The sequence below is a fragment of the Xenopus laevis genome, chromosome 2L (assembly GCF_017654675.1).
Source record: "Xenopus laevis strain J_2021 chromosome 2L, Xenopus_laevis_v10.1, whole genome shotgun sequence".
In the NCBI taxonomy this organism is placed as follows: Eukaryota; Metazoa; Chordata; class Amphibia; order Anura; family Pipidae; genus Xenopus; species Xenopus laevis.
In genome coordinates this window covers 88080541-88101315 of record NC_054373.1, presented here as the reverse complement: position 1 = coordinate 88101315, position 20775 = coordinate 88080541, and the positions used below count along the sequence as shown (strand labels likewise).

Genomic DNA, 20775 nt, shown 5'->3' with positions numbered 1-20775 from the left:
TATGTAATCTAACCTCTATAGAAAAAAGCTTTATGATTTCTGTTGACAGGAATCACTGAGTAAAATTCAGGGCTGTAAAGCAGTATGGATTTTGATGAGGATCTTATTATAAGAGTACAGACCTGACTGTTAATGGTCAAATATCGGAATAGATTTTGTTTGATGTTTTTAAGGAAGCAAAATATGTGAGTGCCTTTAAACCTCATGCACATTGTGCTTTGCAGATGATTCAGATCTGACGATCAGACTGAGATCTGTTTGATTATATTATAATATTGTAATTAATTTCTATGGACGTCCTATCATTCCATGTATGCCATGAATCTAATATGAGGTCAGTAAAAAGTTGCAGCATGCTGCAGCGTCAGATTGACCCAAAAGATCTGACCACATTTCTATATATCTTTCTGAAATTAGATTTACAATACATTAGAAAGTGAGTTGTGTGATATTAAAATAAAGATATCGGTATTATGCCATGAAAGTCATGTCATTGCATTCAAGTCATGTCATTCAAAGGTAATTCAAATGCACATATTTGCAGCAGGATGGGATGCCTAAAGATTAAAAATGAACCTTCATTCATGAAGAGAATATTATGCTATCATGATATGCTCCTTTTGTTGCTTTTCACCTTTTTTCTGCTGTTTTCATGTTTGGAACTGTTATATGGTCACTAGCACCATATAAAATAATAGCAATGGAAGGGCTTAAATATTTAGACAGTATTTAAAGAAGTACCAGATGTAATAGATAAAAAAATAATAAAAATCTAGCTAATTATAAGGTGACTTTCACAGAATTACAGCAATGAGTAGCACTTATAATTTCAAATTATAAGTTAAGGAAAAGTTCTCACACATGAAAAATGTAGCCATGGAGTAGTCCTGGAGTAAATCTGTTGAGTGAGCATGTTTCAGCAGAGCATAGGTTTAAATGATGTCTGGAATGTAATGTGATGCAATTGAGTGTAGATAATCAATGACTAGTGATGGACGAATTTATTCGGCAGGCACAAATTCGCGACCGAATTTCCGTGTTTCGCCGGCGAATCAAAGTATTCCTGACTTTAGACAACTTTGCGTTTCGCTAATTTTTCACCCATTACGTGAATTTCGGGGCAAAGCGAAATGGGACAAATTCACCCATCACTATCAACGACATTTCAACATTAATGCTTTTTGTGGCATAGGGGCAGGATTCATATGATATCATGGCAAATGGGGGAATGTCGTATCGGTCGCTAACGCAAAAATCAATCGCAATTCATTTGCAATGTGAATAAATGGCCGCAAAGTTAAAAATGTTGCCTTTGCGAATGCTTTGCCCCTCATGCAACAGTAGGATAGCGATTGCAAATTTTATATGACTATATTCACAATGTAATAAAAGCCTAATGAAGAATATTACATTGCGACATGCACATTTCTATTTGCAGTGTTTTGCTCTCTGTGCATTTTATTACATTTCCTCCAAAGTCTATTAAGTCATGGCAAAAACGTTGTTATGTTGCGGCCAAACAAATGCTGCAATTAGCTTGAAATAGCTTATTTTACAATTCTGTTTTCAGAAAAGTTCAGCACCAAGCTTAGGATGGAGATGGAATACTTGCAATGTTCTATTAAGCATAACGATACTTGTTGCTATTTTCTTCCCCATATTACAAGAGTAACATTGCACCAGTCACAACAATATAGACACCCATCATATTTAATGCTCTGGTGACGGGGAGCATGAAGTGTGATGTTTGAGTTACTCGAGCTCTCACGGCTTAATCTCACTCAGTTTGTAGCCACTTTTCCATTACCCTGCCTACAACAACCAAACTGGCTGGATTTGAAGCTTATGTAGTGACCTGGGGTTGTAGAATCACTTACTTACTTGCTTGCTCTTCCTCTGCTATTGGCATGGGCCCTCTAGCAGAAGAAAACAACAAATTATTTAAAGGAGAACTAAAGCTTTTAAAGAAGTAGGCTTGAAATGTTATACATTATGTTTTGGGTTTCTGTACCAGCCCAATGTAAGCCCTTTAGCAGTAAAGATCTGTGCCTCTAAAGGTCCTCCAATAACTCTCCATCTTCTTTTCTGCTGATTCATTGCACATGTTCTGTGCTGCTGTCACTTACTGAGCTTAGGGACGATTAGGGACATTATATAGAATATATATCATATAACAGGTAGCTTCAATTCAGTTAGAAAAATTTGTTTTGTTGGTTTAACTTGTGAGAATTTGTATACGAGATTCAATTTGAGGAGAAAAAACATTTCTCCTAATTCAGTTCCAGTTTTTTTTTTCCTATAGACTTCAATAGAGTTTTCACATGATAAAATAGTGAAATACATTTTTCTGAATTGAATCTCAAATTGAATCTCATCCATGACTTTTCATGCGATTAACTAATTTCTGACAAAATGTCACAATGTAAGGCTGATATAGTCATAAATTCAGATTATTGGTACATGGCAGCTTAGAAACCAGCACAATTAGCATCAGAATTTAGTTATCAGCCCTGTAACATCAGCTTCTATAATAAACAAACATCATTTTCTGCTTGATGATTTGAGATGACCCCTAAGCACAGCTGCTGAATATATATATATATATATATATATATATATATATATATATATATATATATATATATATATATTGCAACTGGGGTACTTTATTTATTATAATACACACGTTTCAGTGCGTCATGTGACAGAAATGACATCAGAACTCACCGTTTATAAGGATATAATTTACATGATATTGATGGCATTTGTATAATTTTTTATATATATATATATATATCTATATATATATCTGGTAGTCAAGCAGCCGCACTCAAATCCGGATTTGTGATATACGTGTGGGTGCAGGCTCAAAGTATATTGTTACTTAATCAGTTGCTTAGAGCCGCACTTCAAATTGAAAAAGGCCCCAAGAGGGGCCGAAACGTTGGACACATATGCTAATATAAACGATTTGATTCACAAACTATTTGGAGTGGGGCTCTATGCAACTGATAAGTAAATATCTATATATATATATATATATATATATATCTATATATACAGTATATTATATAGTTTAGCTCCTTTAAACCCTGAATAAATCAAATACTGCCTGGCCTGAATCCAACTGCCTTATACTCTGGGACCTGGCTTGCCAAAGCTAAGTGGTTATTAAGCAGTGTTTGGAGGCGGCATAAGCTAATATTCCATGTGACTTTTCTACTGCTACTGATTGCATCTTTGCACTAAGAAATTTTGTTTTATAATAGGTGCTATTATTTATCATTGAATCTCTGCAGTTAAACAACGCAGAGAGTATTAAAATACGTCTTCTCACACAAAATACATGGCAATGAATCAAGCAAGCACAGATATCGATGATGATTAAATAAAGCTTAATGGTTGATTTAAAGAGGTAGTTTATGTCTGTGCATTCAATCCCCCAAAAGTATGGTAAGTATACATACAATGCATTGAGAAAGAGAAAACATAGTAGCAGGTTAAAAAAAACTGTACAAGAATAAAATGCCTGTTTGTAAGCCAATGGCCAGTTCCATTTTAAATATAGGAATAGTTAGGGCACAGTGTTTTGCTGTGAGTGCTATACAGATCAATTATTTATCTGTTCTGATCATGTGTCACTTACATACTTTCCTTCAAAAGACATGAGCTCATCTTTAGCATAAAATATTTAAAAGTGCTTACAAAGAGATACTTCTTTTCTTGTGACACTGCTTATTGGTTACAAAAGGTTTCATTGTTACTCAAGTGTAACGTTTGGAAAGCAATTTAGCCGTAACCTCACTCCCCGTTGTGACCCATTAAAAGAAATGTGGTTCACTCTCTACATACTGTCTCTGGATGTCTGATGGCTTTTAACATTCTCTAAACAGCAGTGCCACCTAGCAACCTTTTAACAAATCTCACATTTTTCTAGAAACTGCAGGCCAGTTTTGACAGCAAAGCGTTTGTCATTTTCTTTTGTAGCTGAGGAATTAGCATGGCCAGTGATCAGAATCTGCACAAATGATTAGTATGTTCATTTACTGAGCCTAGTGTTTTGGTTTTTTATCAGTTTTTGCTGCTGTTTTTACAGAGGTATATAAACCATTTCAATTTTGTCTAAGCATCAAAGATAGCATGCCATAGGTAGATAATGTGTTGTTGGTGCAGAGTTCATGCAGGCGTTCGCTAAGAGCGATAAATAGATCAATAATATATTAAGTACATCGACAACATTCTGATAGGAGAGTGGGTGGAAAGGGGAGGAGTGCTAAAAGCAATGGCAGGTAAAAAGGCTGAATTGCAGGGAGCTAGCACAAGGGCAGCTTTGGGTGATTTAGTCGCCTGGCGACTAATCATCTCTTCTGCGGGGCGACAATCTCCCCGAACTGCCTTCGCTGTGCCTGCCTCCTGCTATAATGACAAAACGCTAGTGTCAATGCCCTTGCGGCGCTTTGATTTCCGAAGTCGCCCAAAGTTAAAATAAGGTAATAACCTTATTTATTTTAATAACCTTATTTATTTTGTTTTGTTCTATTGTGCTTTGTAATGGAAGGAGGGCCTTAATGTGTATAGTTGTTAAAAAAGAGCAGGAAAGAGAGGAACAGTGGCCATTTTGTTTTAGAAGTGTGGGAAAGCTGTTATTTAGGAAAGGGATTAGGATTGAGTCCAAGCTTTGTAGGACAACCGTACCATTGAATATCATACTGCCAGAAACTGCTCACTAGAGTGTCACTATACTTATTTTCACTAAAATATGTAAAAATAATAATGTTTTGCCTATAAACACCCATTACAGGATATCTGGTTACATTTAAAAGAAGGGCTTGTGTATATAAAATGTTGACCAATTAAATTACTTTGGGACACGTTATTGCCTCTCTTGTGGGTGACAAAGCACCCAGTACATACTGTGAAATTAAGAACTGCAGGTTCTTGCTGCAGTTAAAACTAATGAATCGCATCACCTTTTGTGAAATTCCACTTAAATACAAAATCCATTTGTTTTGCCTGCATTGATTCTCATAGTTCCCAATGGCAAGGTATTTCCTGTGCTTTGGGGAGCACAATTTCGAAGGGTGACAAAGCACCCACTGTGCCATCACCTTTACTTACAATAAGCAGCTGTGCATGGTGTGCTTATATCTCTGCAGCCCCACTACAGGCTCTTTTTAATCTTATTATGGCATTGTTGCAAGGAATGCACTTGATATGGAGCTCTTTATACACCTGCTTTTATAAAATATTATACATTTTTCAAATACTATGATAATTGTTTTGTTTACAAGTGAGACTATGCAAAACTTATACAGCCTTGTGATATCCAAAAAATAATAGATATTTAAATTCAGATCAACAGCAATCATTGAACATCTTAAAATTAAAAATGGAAATTTTACAATAGTAAAATACTTAAAGCAAAATCCACTTAATTAAGGTAAGAATTACTGATTAAGCACAAAAGAATACAAATCATATAATTGTGCAGTCTTCAGGTTAAATTTCAATACTTTCAGAAAGAGTATGGCATACAGGTACAGGAACTATTATCAGGAACCCCTGGGGTGTGATATTCTCTGGGTAAGGAACTATCCTTTACTGTGAAGCACAATGCCTGAAGTCTACAAAAAATCTACATAGGTTACTGAATGTGAGAATGTGAGTTGCCACAAACAGCGAATCATGAAAAAATAAAGAATTGGCACTATGGGAAGCAGGATTGGAGTAGTAATAACCAATTAACTGATAATGTGATTGGGCTTGTGTGACCATTGTGACTATTATGACTTTGCCAAAGTCATGACAATTTTGTAATCAGATCCAAGCCCATTTTATTGTCCAAAATAAAGCCAGTGCTGTTCACTATACAGTCTTCATACAGGTGGTTATTGAGGATGATGGAGAGCAATATAAGTTGGAAGTTATTAGGCCTGTGTTATATCATTTCCCAGAAAAAGGCTTAGTTAGCTTTATATATAAATCTATATCTATAAACAGCTATGAATATGTCAATCAAGACGAACATCTCTCCTACGCCTTTTTTAACAGATACATTAATGATTAGTCTCCCTGTGTTCAGAAAGTGAAACCTTACATAAATGGCAAGCAGTTGTGAAAGTTTTATTACCCTTTACTGCATATCCCCTCCTCTCGGAGAAGCATATAAAACCCAATAAACAGTTTGACCTTGACAGTTATTATCTGACAGCAAATTTTATGCATTTTGGTTTCTTTTAAAGTATGCTAGAATATAATTTTTGCCAAATTATTAAGCCTTCATTTACTTGCATTGCATTCATCTTAATGCAATACACGCACATTTTGGAGGATTACAAATTTCGTAGGTTGTTAGAGTTCAACAGAGCACAAAATGGTCTTAAACTGCTCCAAGCTATCACACATTCTAACAAACGGACACATTAATCTGCTTTAAAAAAAATGTGGTAATTTTTTTAACACCTTGCTGAAAGTCAGAAAAGTGTTAACATCGTTAAGAAAATCCACTGGGAATCTGCCTGGATTTCCAAGTTTGCCATTTTGTAAATGTACCCAATAGATACAGCTTTATTAACAGTTTTGTATGTATATCAGTCATTAACCAGAGTTCTCTAATAATGTACTATCTCAATGTCTAGGAAGTACAGAAGTGAGCATGGTCTGCGCAAAGGGATGCGATTTGTGTTCAGAGTTTAACGGATGTATGAAGTGTTTGCCAAAACTTTTCATCCTATTGGAGAGAAATGATATCAGACAGACTGGGATCTGCTTGCAATCTTGCCCTCAAGGTTATTTTGATGATCGCAATCGGGAGAACAACAGGTGTCTGAGTAAGTACATCTTTGTTATTGCCTTACATTAATGGAAAATAATTTATTACTTTTCATCCAAGTTTGTCGTTTCCACATCTTCTACTACTTTACTTTAACTCTACTTCTATTATTCCCAGGGCCACTCCTACCACGAGGCAAGGTTAGAACCCTGTCTCAGGCGGCAGTGAGAGGGCAGTTATCAGGGGTGGCAAAAACCTTGCTCTGATAAATTTTAGTATAAAATTTCCATTTATCATAATGGAAATTAAACTCTTCTAGTGCAGAGAGTACAATAGCAAAAGCAATCTCTGCACTAACAATGAACATCCCCCCCCTGGACCCGCTCCAACGCTAAAGTTGTAAGCATGAAGCAGGTGAGAGGTGGGCAGCATAGGGATGTTGCCTCAGGTGGCAGTAGCCTAAGACACTCCCCTTATTATTACTGTTTGTTAAGACCAAAGCTTGTCTATTTTAATTCATGTCCCTCACATGATGTAAATCATCATTAAACTAAACCCAGTGCTTGAACTTGATATTCTGATCTCAGCCAAATCTGGTAAATTACACACATCCTTTCTTCCATTTACCATGACGAGTTATCAGCATGTTTTTGTAAACAAAAATGTAAATGGTGTACAAATATATTTCTTTATAACCCTATTTCTGAGACAGCTATCATGAAAATATCCTACCTTTCAACCTTTTCATCTCATCATTCCATATATGCTTTTTCTGGCTCTCTCTTTACTTTCTGGCTTTTTTATGTTTCTTTCTCCTCTACTCCAGTTAAAACCCCTTTCACACCTTAAGATGAACCCTTCTTTCTTCCAATTTCAAAAGATGCACTTTATCTACTGGCAATTAAGGCATTCAAGAGTACAGTACTTTATGAATTTATAAATAGTGGTTTTATCCCTCTTTAAGTGCCTCAACTGTAATGTAAACATTCCCAATTTGTCCAGTCCTCATGAGAAAAAAAAATGGAGATCCTCCATACCATTTATTAGTTTAGTCGCCCTTCTCTGAACTCTCTCTATTTAAAGGATATCTGTTTTAAATACTGGGAACCAAAATGGGGTCTTTCTGCTTACAGAAGTGGTAAAGAAGAGCAAAAAGTACATTGAGATCATGGCACAACAGCTACTAAATCACACACACAGAAGAAATAAAAAAAACAATCCATAAACTTTATAACATTTTGCAGGTATGCCTCTGTCAGAGACCCTTAAGCTTCCCATAGACGCAACGATTCTTCTTGCCGAACGACCGATTTTAGAGAAGTCCGACCAATCCTTCTAAATTATCGTGCAGTTAGTGGGATTTGAACGATCGTACATCTTACGATTTTTCGGCCGACATCTGTCAGGAAATTGATCGGTCCCAGTGCAATCTATCTATGTTTGCAGGGCCAAGCAGGCAGCTCCCCTTTGTTTTCCTGGCAAATTGGTCTTTTTAGTTGATGGTCAATTCGTACGATCGTTCTGAGAAAATCGTGGTCTCACGATGAGGATCGGATCTTTTAAAAATCTCGACATCTATGGCCAGCTTTAGAACCAACAGCATTGTTGCAGTTGCCAGGGAAAGTTGGCCCTTATGTTATAATGGTCAATATTTGTAAATGAACTCAATTGTGCATGCACAATTGTGAAAGTTTTACAAGTATGGTTTGCATTATTTCTGATGTTCAGAGTGAAATTGACGTGTGCATCCATTTCTTTAGTCATAAGTCTGCTGCGCATATTAAGCCAAGATGACTGGAACTAGTGCCTATTTCAGAGGTGTCAGTAGATCCAAAGTTCCCTTATGTAAATAAGTAAGCAACTATACGGATGTGCAAAGAGTGTATTTTGACGCAAGTAGCTTTACGATCAACTGACTTAGGGTCAATTTTTGTGAACCCAACTGCATAACTGACCTATTTTGTATTCAGGTACTCTGCTGTTCATTTTTCATTCTGATTTCCAAACTGCCTCCAGCTTGCTATGGCTAATAGTCCTATGGCAACCTGATATCAGTTTTATTTCCAAGTTTGAAAGCTGCAGAAAAATATTTTAAGAATTCTATTAGAATACTACTGTCTAAAACATGCTTAAAGTTCATTTCAAAGTGATCCTAACACGTTCCTATAAAAATCATAGGAACGTGTCAGTATTAATTAAATCCTGCACCTAATCGTTTCCCGCAAAGCCCCCCCCCAGCCCCGCGAACCTGTGTCCAGCAGACCGGCTGACACCACTGACAGATCTTCTGCGTTGCTTCAGTGACGCTGGGATGGGGGCGGCGCTATCCTTCCATAGGCTGAATTCCTATTTTCATTCATAATCAGCCTATGGAAGGATCGTGCTGCCCCAGCCCAGCGTCACTGAAATGGTTTGGAAGATCATTTAGCAGTGTCAGAGGGTCGGGTGAATGCAGGTTTGCGGGGGCGTCTTTGTGGGGGGGCTTTGAGGGGAACGGTTACGGATGCAGCATTTACTTGATACTGACACGTTCCTATGATTTTGATAGGAACGTGTTAGCATTGCTTTAAGGTGAATTGCCCCTTGTAAGTTTAGTCCTAAAATGAAAAAAATTACATTAGAAGTACAGGTATGGGACCTGTTCTGCAGAATGCTCGGGACCTGGGGTTTTCCAGATAACAGATATTTCCGTAATTTGGATCTGCATACCTTAAGTGACAGTCTACTAGAAAATCATCATGTAAACATTAAATTGACCCAATAGGCTGGTTTTGCCTCCAATAAGAATTAATTATATCGTATTACAAGATAATGTTTTATTATTACAGGTATGGGACCTGTTATGCAGAATGCTTGGGACCTAGGGGTTTTCCAGATAACGGATCTTTCAGTAATTTAGATCGTCATACCTTAAAGGGATACCGTCATGGGAAAACATGCTTTTTTCAAAACGCATCAGTTAATAGTGCTGTTACAGCAGAATTCTGCACTGAAATCCATTTTTCAAAAGAGCAAACAGATTTTTTTTATATTCAGTTTTGAAATCTGACATGGGGCTAGACATATTGTCAGTTTCCCAGCTGTCCCCAGTCATGTGACTTGTGCTCTGATAAACTTCAGTCACTCTTTACTGCTGTACTGCAAGTTGGAGTGATATCACCCCCTCCCCCCCCCAGCAGCCTAACAAAAGAACAATGGGAAGGTAACCAGATAGCAGCTCCCTAACACAAGATAACAGCCTGTTATATCTAAAAACAAGTACAAAAAAGGGGGTTGTGGGTGCACTCCTAAGGCCATATAAAAACATATTTCAAGGAGAAGGAAAGGCTAAAATTAAGTAAGCTTTATCAGAAAGGTCTATATAAATACACCAGTAAACCCTCAGAATAATGCTGCTCTGAGTCCTCTGTCAAAAGAAACACAGCATTTATTTCCTTTTATTGTGTACACATGGGCTTCTGTATCAGACTTCCTGTTTTCATCGTAAACCTCCAGGGCAGGGCTTGAGAATGCTCGGTGTGCTCCTCTCCCCCTCCCATCTAATCTGAGCTCAGAGCTGTAAGTGAGCAGGGAGAGACTCAGGCAGGAAGTGATGTCACACCAAGTTTATACAAACAGAGACTAGTGTCTAGAGTGGTTTACTCAGGTATGGTAAAGCATTCTGCAGAATAAATATAGTGTTCTAGATTGCACTATTGAGGCTAATCTGTTGACAATAAACCGTTTTGGAGCTTTCCTTCTCCTTTAAGTACAATAATCCCCTGTCTAAATAATTCAATGAATATGCAAGTGCATGTATTTAAAAAAAAAAATACAAAGTTATGATCATAAAGTTGATAAGCCACCATACCACATCAAGGTAAACCCCATACGGTGGTCCTTAACTTGTTTACCTGTAATCAAAATATAAAAGATCATATACCTCTCTGCTTAACAGCATTACTTGGAGTAAAAATCTCCTGAGGCTTGGTTTCAATCTGTGGACTAGATCCTCCCCTACCACCTGCATATGTGGCTTTTAAAAGGGAGACTGCAAAAACATAAGTACAGGTAAGGGTATAGATGTGAACAGAAAATGGAGAGCTAAATGAGAAGTGCAATTGGTGTAGTATATGTGAATTAGTGCAGAGGTGTTACCTAGTGATAAGTGCAGCAGATATGATGAGTGTCTCACAGGCGTAGGTTTCAAATAAAAGGGCTAAAGCCTCCCCTGCCGCTAGCATTTGTGGCTTTTATGAGAGAGGAAATGCCAAAACCAAGAATTAATAAAAAAAAATAAAAAACAGGGACATAGGGCCACAATTAATTTAAAGGGGTGTGTATGAGGGTGCACTAACCACATGAAGCTCTGCCACAGCTTCTGGCTACATTTCAAGTACAAAAAAGGGGGGTTGTGGTTGCACTCCTAAGGCCATATAAAAACATATTTCAGTACAATAATCCCCCACGGTTTCCAGATAACGGATCCCATACCTGTACAGAGAAAAAGGAAATCATTTTGAAATAATTGTATTATTTGGATAAAATGGAGCCTATGGGAGATGGCTATCCCGTAATTCGGAACTGTCTGGATAATGGGTTTCCGGATAACGGATCTCATACTCATACTTGATGCTTTATACACAGAAACCAAAGTTTGTTCTAAAAACTAAGGTGTGCAAGCATTTCATATGGAAGATGTTTGGTGATCATTTAACCTCCCAGTGAGTGTTCATTTCATATTATTTATTTGTATTTATGTTGTTTTATTTCAGAATGTAAAATTAATAATTGTGAGACCTGCTTCAGCAAAAATTTTTGTACAAAATGTAAGGAAGGTTTCTACTCACACAAAGGAAGCTGTTACTCTTCATGTCCCGAGGGTTTTTCTGCAGCCAACGGCACATCAGAATGCAGCTCTGGTGAGTATCTATACCATATGTCCCCATTTTATTGTCTTCTGTTTCTTCTTTAAAGCTGGTAATGTAAATGATTCTTTTAGTTCATTAACTAACTAAAATGTTCCCAGCTGAAATCACTGATACAGAGTTTTGTGTTGCAAAATGATTGCAGTCTCTACCCTGAAAAGATTAAGGTGATGAATCGCTATCATTATAATCCTTTATATAGCACCAACATATTCTAAAGCACTGTTACAGAGATCAAGTCCCAAGTCCAATAATAAATACAAATAAATACAAAGTGTAATTACAAATTGTCAAAGACACAAGAGGAGGGAGACTTCTGCCCTGTAGAGCTTACAATCTAAGTTGATGGGTAACCTACATACACAAATAGGAGGATATTAAGTGATGCACGTTATAATGGCTGACACTGCAATATAATTGTCAGTTTAGGTGTTATGTAAGTGCTCCAAGAGATTTATTTTTGAAGAGACTGAGGGAGGATTCTCTCTGGAGAAATTCAGGGATGACATTCCAAATATAAGGAGCAGCAAAGCAGAAAGGTTTAAGGTGGGAATCAGCACTAGTATTGGGGGGGTGACCAAGCAGTCGGCCAAAAACATATAGAGACACAAGAGAAGAGATGTAGATCAGTGAAGAGGAATGAATGGCTTTAAAGTGAGGAGTTTTTTTTTTTTTTTTTATATAGTGCGGCCCAGAGGAAAGTACAGTCTATGGTCCGTATTGCATTTATAATCACTATGGTCGATTTCTCAAAAAATCAATGAATCTGCCTATATGTTTGTGGGGTTTGAGAGGAAACTGGAGTACAGCTTACTTGGTGGAAACCCAAGCAAGCACAGGAAGAACATGCACACCACTTGCAAATATTGGCTGGGACTGAACATAGGATCCCAGTGTTAATCATTGTAGCACTACATATTTTATTTGAGAGAAAGCAAAGCACCAATAATATCTCCTTCCACTGTATGAGAATTTCATGAATTAATTGTAAAGAATCACAGTTACATAAAATTCACTGCTCAAATGTCATTGATGGCGATATTTATTCTGAGCTACCTTCTATGTGTACACAGATAGGTTTAGAGTACCAATTTAAGCACACATGAAAAACATTTTTTATGTATGCAATCAAAAATAAATATTTTGGGGACCACTACAGCCAAGTGCAAGTTTTGGGTGTTAAAGTGTGTTTCAAACAAAAAAGCAAGCTTCTTCTGCATCTTTTTTTGTGCTAAACTGCACTAGCGCAACTGCCCATAGCAAACATTAAGTAATTGGGGTTGAATCTACTTTGAGTCTACTACCAGTTAGAAAATGAAAGTAAAGATCTGATCCTATTTCAAGAGTTTACAAACTTGTATTGGCATTACCATTGCTCTGGGTTCAGCCATCTCCAATGAACTCCAAATTTCCATGTTTTACAGTACAATGTGAAATGAGTGAGTGGGGAGCCTGGAGCCCATGCTCTAGAACAGTGAAGTGCGGAAGAAAGAAAGGCACTGAAGAGAGAAGCCGGATGGTTGTGAAGGCACCTCTTGGAGACCTTGCTCTCTGTCCACCTACCACAGAGAGGAGAAAATGCACAATGCCCAAAATCCCTTGTATAAAAGGTAGGTGGTCCAAAATAGCTTTGTACTAACAGACATCATGATCTCTGTTATAATGCCAGAAATTGAGGATTCATTGTCCTTCTAGGCCAGGAAAAATAGCGCAAGTTTAAAACCTGTCCTCAGGTCTCACAGTTATGGGGTTATTTATCAAAGGTCGAGTGTTAGAGTTTTTTTTATACCTCGAATGAACTCACAACTCGAATGGTATCTAATTTAAGAATAAATTCAAATGGAAAAAAATTTGATTCTGCGACTTTGAGATGCGAAATCTGAAAATTTGAATTAATCGAGTTTTCTGAGGGTAAAAAAACTCAAATCACTCAAATTATACAAGTTTTTGGGCAAAATCCTCAGAAAAAACACCATGCAGGCTATTAACATCTTCAAATGGTTTGCCATTGACGCCTACAGTACGTGACCTCAACAGGTTTTAGATGGTGTATTTTCAGATTCATGCTATTTCCAGGGTCAGGGTATAATAAATCTCGAAAAATTTGATTTTTTTTTAAAAACAACTTTTTTTTTCAACCCGAAAATTCAAGTTTTGGCCAAAAGAATCTACTCGAAAACTCAAACCTTAATCAATAACCCCCTTAATGTTTTGTTTCTATTTATTTAGAAGCCCAGTTGGAACCAGGGCCAGAACTAGGGGTAGGTAGAAGAGGCACCTGTCTAGGGCGTAACAATAGGGGGTGCTGTGTAGGTACCTCTTCTGCCCACCCCCAGTTCATAGTTACTTCCTTGTGCTGGTCTACCCTCCCCTCTGCAGCTTCCCCTCTCCTCTGCTGCTTCCCTTCCCCACTGCCTCCTTCCGACCCTTCCACGCTCCACTCCAACCCTCCCTTTTGCGTTTCCCCTCTCCTCTCTGGCCCTCCCCTCTGCAGCTTCCCCTCTCCTCTCTGGCCCTCTCCTCTGCTGCTTCCCCTCCCCACTGCCTCCCTCCGCCCCTTCCCCTCTCCTGCCCTCCCCTCTGTGCTTCCTCCCTCAACTCTGGCCCTCCCCTCTGCTGGTTCCCTTCCCCACTGCCTCCCTGTGCTGCTTCTCACACTTCAACCACGGTTTATGAGTTCATGTGTTAGTTTGTGACATTCATGTCCTGTTAGTGGATCCCAGCGTCAAGTTGCGTGTGTCCCTATGGCACTTCTAATTCCCTCATCCTCCAAGAGGTGTCCATATTTTCATAATCAATTCCACTCTGAATCATCTTTGTATTAAGCAAGCCTGCCATTTTAAATGAACAAGTTAAAATTTTATAGCTTCTGCTGCCATTCCTAGAGTGATTACAAAAAACAGTAGTGGATGGTGCTGCCTCCCACATGCATAGAAGTTTCCAACAAATGCAGGACGAGCCACAGACGTCTTGGCGGCTGAGCTTACAGAAACGGATTTCTGTTTATGATACCATACGGCTTCAGGAATTTTGCTGGAGCAAATTTGTAGGCTCTGGTTTAGTCTGATAAGGTATCATTTGTTAAAAAGGGCATTCATTAAAAGGGGCCAGCTTGCATTCTTCTAGTAGAAACTTGGCTGGCCTTTTGCATGATATCTTCAGAACAAAACCTTACACTTGAGCTGAAAGAAAACAGAAGAAGGTATCAACAGCAAAGCCATTTAAAGGGAACCGTCACCCAAAACAATTATTCAAAATCCTATTTTATTACATTAGTCAAGCAAAAAGAACTTTAATTACACTATATAAATTATTTGAATCTTGCTTCCTTCAGTCTGGGATTTCAAAAATATAGCAAGCAGGCAGCAGCCATTTTGTGCACACTGTTATTAAGACAAGCCGTGTATCATCTCAGAATCTTTTTTGTGCACCAGAACGGGGGACCCAATGTCCATCCCCATGCCCTGGCTACGGAATTAAATGGTAAAGAGAACGGGGAATGTGTGGAGAGCAGTGACATTTAGGAAGTGCTGAATGGAAAGTGAAAGTAATTGTCTGCCCTGCCTCTATGCCCAGGGCATAGAGGAGTGGCAGACAATATTTGATTGACAGCTGAGATTTTAAATGAGCTTACAACAGCTATGAATGATTTAATAAAAAATAGAAATTGGATTTCATATTTAATTTGAAAAGGACTACTATCATATAGATTTTTGTGTCTGGGTAACAGGTCCACTTTAAAATAGAAAAAATTATCTGCACCGTAATGTGTTCATTAACGCACAGCATTACTTACACTGAGATAGCACATTATTATAATCAAATACATATTTTTTTTAAAAGATACATACAAACATTGGGTAGTTCAGGTATTCTTAAAAACTAGAAAAAGGATTTGCAAGAACAATGTAAAATATACAGTTAGGCCCATAAAAGACAACTTTTTTCTAATTTTGGTTCTGTACATTACCACAATGAATTTTAAATTAAACTCAGGTACAGTTGAACTGCAGACTTCCAGCTTTAATTCAGTGGGTTGAACAAAAAGATTGCATAAAAATGTGAGGAACTAAAGCCTTTTTTAAAATAATCACTTCATTTCAGGGGCTCAAAAGTAATTGGACCAGGGGTTCAAAAGTAATTGGACAATTGACTCAAAGGCTATTTCATGGGCAGGTGTGGGCAATTCATTTGTTATGTCATTATCAATAAAGCAGATAAAAGCCCTGGAGTTGATTTGAGGGGGGAGGTGCTTGTATGTGGATGATTTTGCTGTGAACAGACAACATGTGGTCAAAGGAGCTCTCCATGCAGGTGAAATAAGCAATGCTTAAGCTGCAAAAACAGAAAAAAACCATCTGAGAAATTTCTACAATATTAGGAGTGGCAAAATCTACAGTTTGGTACATCGGGAGAAAGAAAGCACTGGTGAACTCAGCAACACAAAAAGACCTGGACGGGACGTCAATGGAAGACAACAGTGGTGGATGATCGCAGAATCATTTCCATGGTGAAGAGAAACCCCTTCACAACAGCCAAACAAGTGAACACCACTCTCCAGGAGGTAGGCGTAGCAATATTCAAGTCTACCATAAAGAGAATACTGCATGAAACTTAATACAGAGGGTATACTGCAAGGCGCAAGCCACTCATAAGCATCAAGAATAAGGCTAGATTGGACTTTGCTAAAAAAAAATCTAATAAAAGACAGCACAGTTCTGAAAAAACAGAATGATGGCAAGAAAAAAGTATGGAGAAGGTGTGGAACAGCTCATGATCCAAAGCATACCACATCATCTGTAAAATGGTGGAGGCAGTGTGATGGCTTGGGCATGCATGGCTGCCAGAGGCACTGGGACACTAGTGTTTATCCATGATGTGACAGGACAGAAGCAGTCGAATGAATTCTGAGGTGTTCAGAGACACTGTCTGCTCAAATCCAGCTAAATGCAGTTAAACTGATTGGGAGGCGTTTAATAATACAGATGGACAATGACCCAAAACATACAGCCAAAGCAACCCAGGAGTTTATTAAAGCAAAGAAGTAGAATATTCTTCAAGCCAAGTCAGTCACCTGATCAGAACCCAATTGAGCATGCATCTCACTTGAAGACTAAACTTTGGACAGAAAGGCCCACAAACAAACAGCAAAAAAGGAGGAAACCCAGAATCTGGTGATGTCCATGAGTTCAAGACTTCAGGCTATCATTGCCAGCAATAGGTTTTCAACCAAGTATTAGAAATTAACATTTTATTTTCAGTTTTTTCATTTGTCCAATTACTTTTGAGCCCCTGAAATGAAGTGATTGTGTTAAAAAAGGCTTTAGTTCCTCACATTTTTAAGCAATCTTTTTGTTCAACCCACTGAATTAAAGCTGAAGGTCTGCAGTTCAACTGCATCTGAGTTGTTTCATTTAAAATTCTTTGTGGTAATGTACAGAACCAAAATTAGAAAAAAAATAAATTGTCTGTCCAAAAATTTATGGACCTAACTGTATACATTAAACATGTTCAGTACAGTTGCATATTGGATAGTGATTTGTTTGAAATCTTTTCTGTCCATAGAGATTGTGTGGGTATGGTAAGAGGATATTAAAGGGAAACATGCCTATTTATAACCAAGGTTCTTAAGGTCTTAAGTTTCTACCAATATACAATATTAGGAATAAAGTAAGGATCAAAAATCCCTTTCTCTGCACATTAATACTTACTCATATACGTGGAAGATGCCATATTGCTTACCTTGGCACTAGAACCTTGCATAGACATCAATGAAGGATCACTTATAAGACTATGACATGCATCCTTAATCCAGTAATTATTTCAACAATATACTGTATAAATGAAAAACCTACATTATGAATGAAAGCGTTTATGTTGCTTGAATTCATAATGTATGTTATATATCTATGTGTGTGTGTATACAGTATATACAGTATATGAATATGGTATAGTTAACAAAGAAGTAATTAAGTGGTATATGACAACTTTATACAAATACATGCAGTATATTTACAAACTTTATAAAGATGAATTCTTGTCCCAAGGGTATTAAATGACAAGAGAAGTTAGAGAACATTGCTTACCAGGTTTTTCAGTTATATACTTTTGAAATAATCTAGTGTTATCTAGTCAACATACTAAATCTATTACAGTTTAACAATTTTCACCTGATGGTTCAGATACTTGCAGTTTTAAAAGTGCTGTACTTACAGTTCATACATTAGTTCTATCATGTGCAACCCTCAGGCCTGCAGCAGCCCTGATGCTGCCCCCTCTCCTGCTCCACGCTAAAACTTTAGAGTAGGAACAGGTCAAGGGGGGCCGAATTGTTAAGTGCAGATAGTGCAATTGCTCTCTCAGCATTATCAGAGCCAAATTTTCATTTTAAAAAACAAAAATTTGCCTCTTAAAGTTACCAGAGGTGGCTTTATGCCACCCATGCTACCTGGCCGCTCACTGCTGCCTGACACAAGGTTCTCACCATTCCCCATGGCATGAGCGTCCCTGAGCTCTATACAAGTATTCACTTCTCAGCACTGAATCCCATCTGGTTGTTAGGCACAAGTTTCTTTTTTTCCAAAGATACTAATAATATGCATGGTGTCCAAAAATACGAATAAGTTGCACAGCAATTCAAGCAGGGCAATGGTTTGAATTTTCTATCCAAGGCAGACAAACAGTTAAAGCATTTCCTACCTCTCTTTTCATGAATTTGTAAAGGAAGCTCCTTTAACTGCTTTAACGTCAACGGGACATAAATAATTTGAATTATGTACAAGTCCCCTTAGGGGCCTGTGCAATTGCCATTTAAGGAACTACGGTCTACATTTCCCGTAACACTGTGGTATGGCTGGGATATAATTTAGTGAGCTGGATGATTAGTTAAAAAAATAAATAGAAGAGAGAGAGAATTTAAAATCTTTGTTATTTACACTGCTTTCTTCAGGTTCTAAAGTGTTGAGAAAGTTATTCTAGCAATAATATTTACTTAACTAATCTAAAAGATCCATTTATATAATTGAAGATACCAACAGCATAGATGTACAGGTATTCAACCTATTATTGCATTGGATCTCTCTGGTGCATCTATTTTCCAAACAGCTCTATTTAGGCAAACACCTGATTAATATATTCTTCCCCAGCTTACCCTTCTCTTCTTTATCCTACAATAATGTACAATACCCTTTTTATTTCCCAAACATTTTGCCACTTCTGCTTACCACTTTATTTTTCCGAGGGTGCTCCGAAGTTGCCTCACAAGGAAATTTTGTGTGACTTTCGAAAAACAAAGCACCACATATGTTTTACCACCGGTAGTTTACATTATCGCCAGTGGGGAAGCGTTTAGAGGAGATTAGTTGCCTGCAGAAGAGATTTAGGAGGAGGATTTATTAAGGGCGACTTATCTACTTGTGTACCATTGCCCTAACATGAACAAAAACAGTGAAAGATGAGACCCTCTTTAATTCATCTTATATAGATGAAATGAAATACAACACAACACAAGCAGGAATACATGTGTTTTTTTTTTTAATTTTGTCTTCTTAAAAACTAGTGCCTTCTATTACATAACCCATATAGAGTGCAATAGGTAAAAAGGGATGTGTTAGATATACTAAGCATAATATTAAACTCATAACTGTTGTATGCTCCTAAGAGTATACTTAAAAATTAAACTCATGCCTGTTTTCTACTATTTATGAAGAGGTATGCTACACAGTGGCATAACTAAAGTGGGCGGGGCCTCGCTGCAAAAAAGCCTTCAGAGGGGCCAGGCGCATTCCTATCCCCATCCTCCCGCCCACTTCCCACCCGATTCCGCTCACACCCCACCCTGACTTGTGTCAGTGGCTGGGGAGGAGGGGGTTTTCTTTCTAGCTATAGAAGAAGCAGACCCCACAGTCCACCCCCCCCTGCGGCTGCAGGGGTCTACTTTATAGTTACTCCACTGATGCTACAGTATTCCTCAGATAACTAACTGCAGAACCACATTATGAGTTGGGTAGCATCTTGAAATTATTTGCAGAAAGTATTTGTTTTTTTGTCAAGGCATCTAATGTGAACATTTGTGGGGGTGTTAAATAGATTTTGTTTTCATTGCAGGAGAAAAGGTAAGGAAAAAAGACAAGAAAGACGAACAAGGAAAGAAGGAAAAAAACAAAAACAAAAAAAAGAACAGTGAGGAGGGTGGAAACAAGAAAAGGAAAGGCCAACAAAAAGTGACTTCAGTGCCCAGTACTCCTTCTCTTCCGGTACAGTAGCTGCCACTATAGGGTGATAACCAAGCAAGACAAAAGATTATTGCTGCTATGTATCTAAAAAGCTTTCTTGAACTGGAGCACCGCTACAACTTAAGCACCTACACGATATGCGAATACAAAACTCCCATGGTTAAGTGGATGAGTTTGACTGCACATGGTTTAAGTCGTTTTGCTGCAGGATTTCCAGTGAGAAGACACTTTATGAACAATGCACAGAAATCCTAATATTTCATTTGGATATGGACACCTTCTAAGTTGATGCAATGAATATTCCAACTGAGGTGCAATGTATGGAGACTGGAGTCTGAATCAAAATTAGCTGATGAACCGTGGGTTTCCGTATCGCCTAGAAATAGTCCCAGTGTCCCTATACTCCTGTCAAGTCTGTGTTTTAAACTGTATGACTTAATCTATGGAGAATATATGTTAAACCATTGTGAAATAATGTCAAAAAGTAACCGAGATAAAATGTCATCAAAAGTTTATTTCAATTTTAAAAATAATAATAATATTCTAACAGAGGGTGTTAGAAGGATATGTATGACTGATGCAGGACAGTGAAATTGAACTAAAAAATGTTTTATTTTCGAACGGATTTTTAAGTGTTTTATTGTTATGAAAAGAAGGAAATTAAATATTACAAAACAATAAAGGGGTTTTGTGACAACAGACCTCAACAAGAATATTTTGCAAATGCACTTGGTATATGTTTGTGTAATATGGAGTAATTGAATAGGAATACAGGTATATTTTTATAAAAATTATAGTTCATAGAAAGCAGTATGGATATTATGAAATATGTTAGTTTTCACATAAGTGTGTGTATAAATGT

General features: G+C 37.6%; 1 protein-coding gene across 1 annotated transcript in view; it reads left to right on the top strand.

Moving 5' to 3' along the window:
- rspo1.L (R-spondin 1 L homeolog) overlaps window positions 1-20775 on the top strand; it is an 83430-nt gene extending 62655 nt beyond the window's left edge. The window contains exons 3-6 of the mRNA XM_018246716.2: window positions 6639-6830; window positions 11527-11673; window positions 13104-13289; window positions 19786-20775. Coding sequence (XP_018102205.1) covers window positions 6639-6830; window positions 11527-11673; window positions 13104-13289; window positions 19786-19943 — 683 coding nt within the window. The 3' untranslated portion in view covers window positions 19944-20775. The remainder of the gene's footprint in view (window positions 1-6638; window positions 6831-11526; window positions 11674-13103; window positions 13290-19785) is intronic.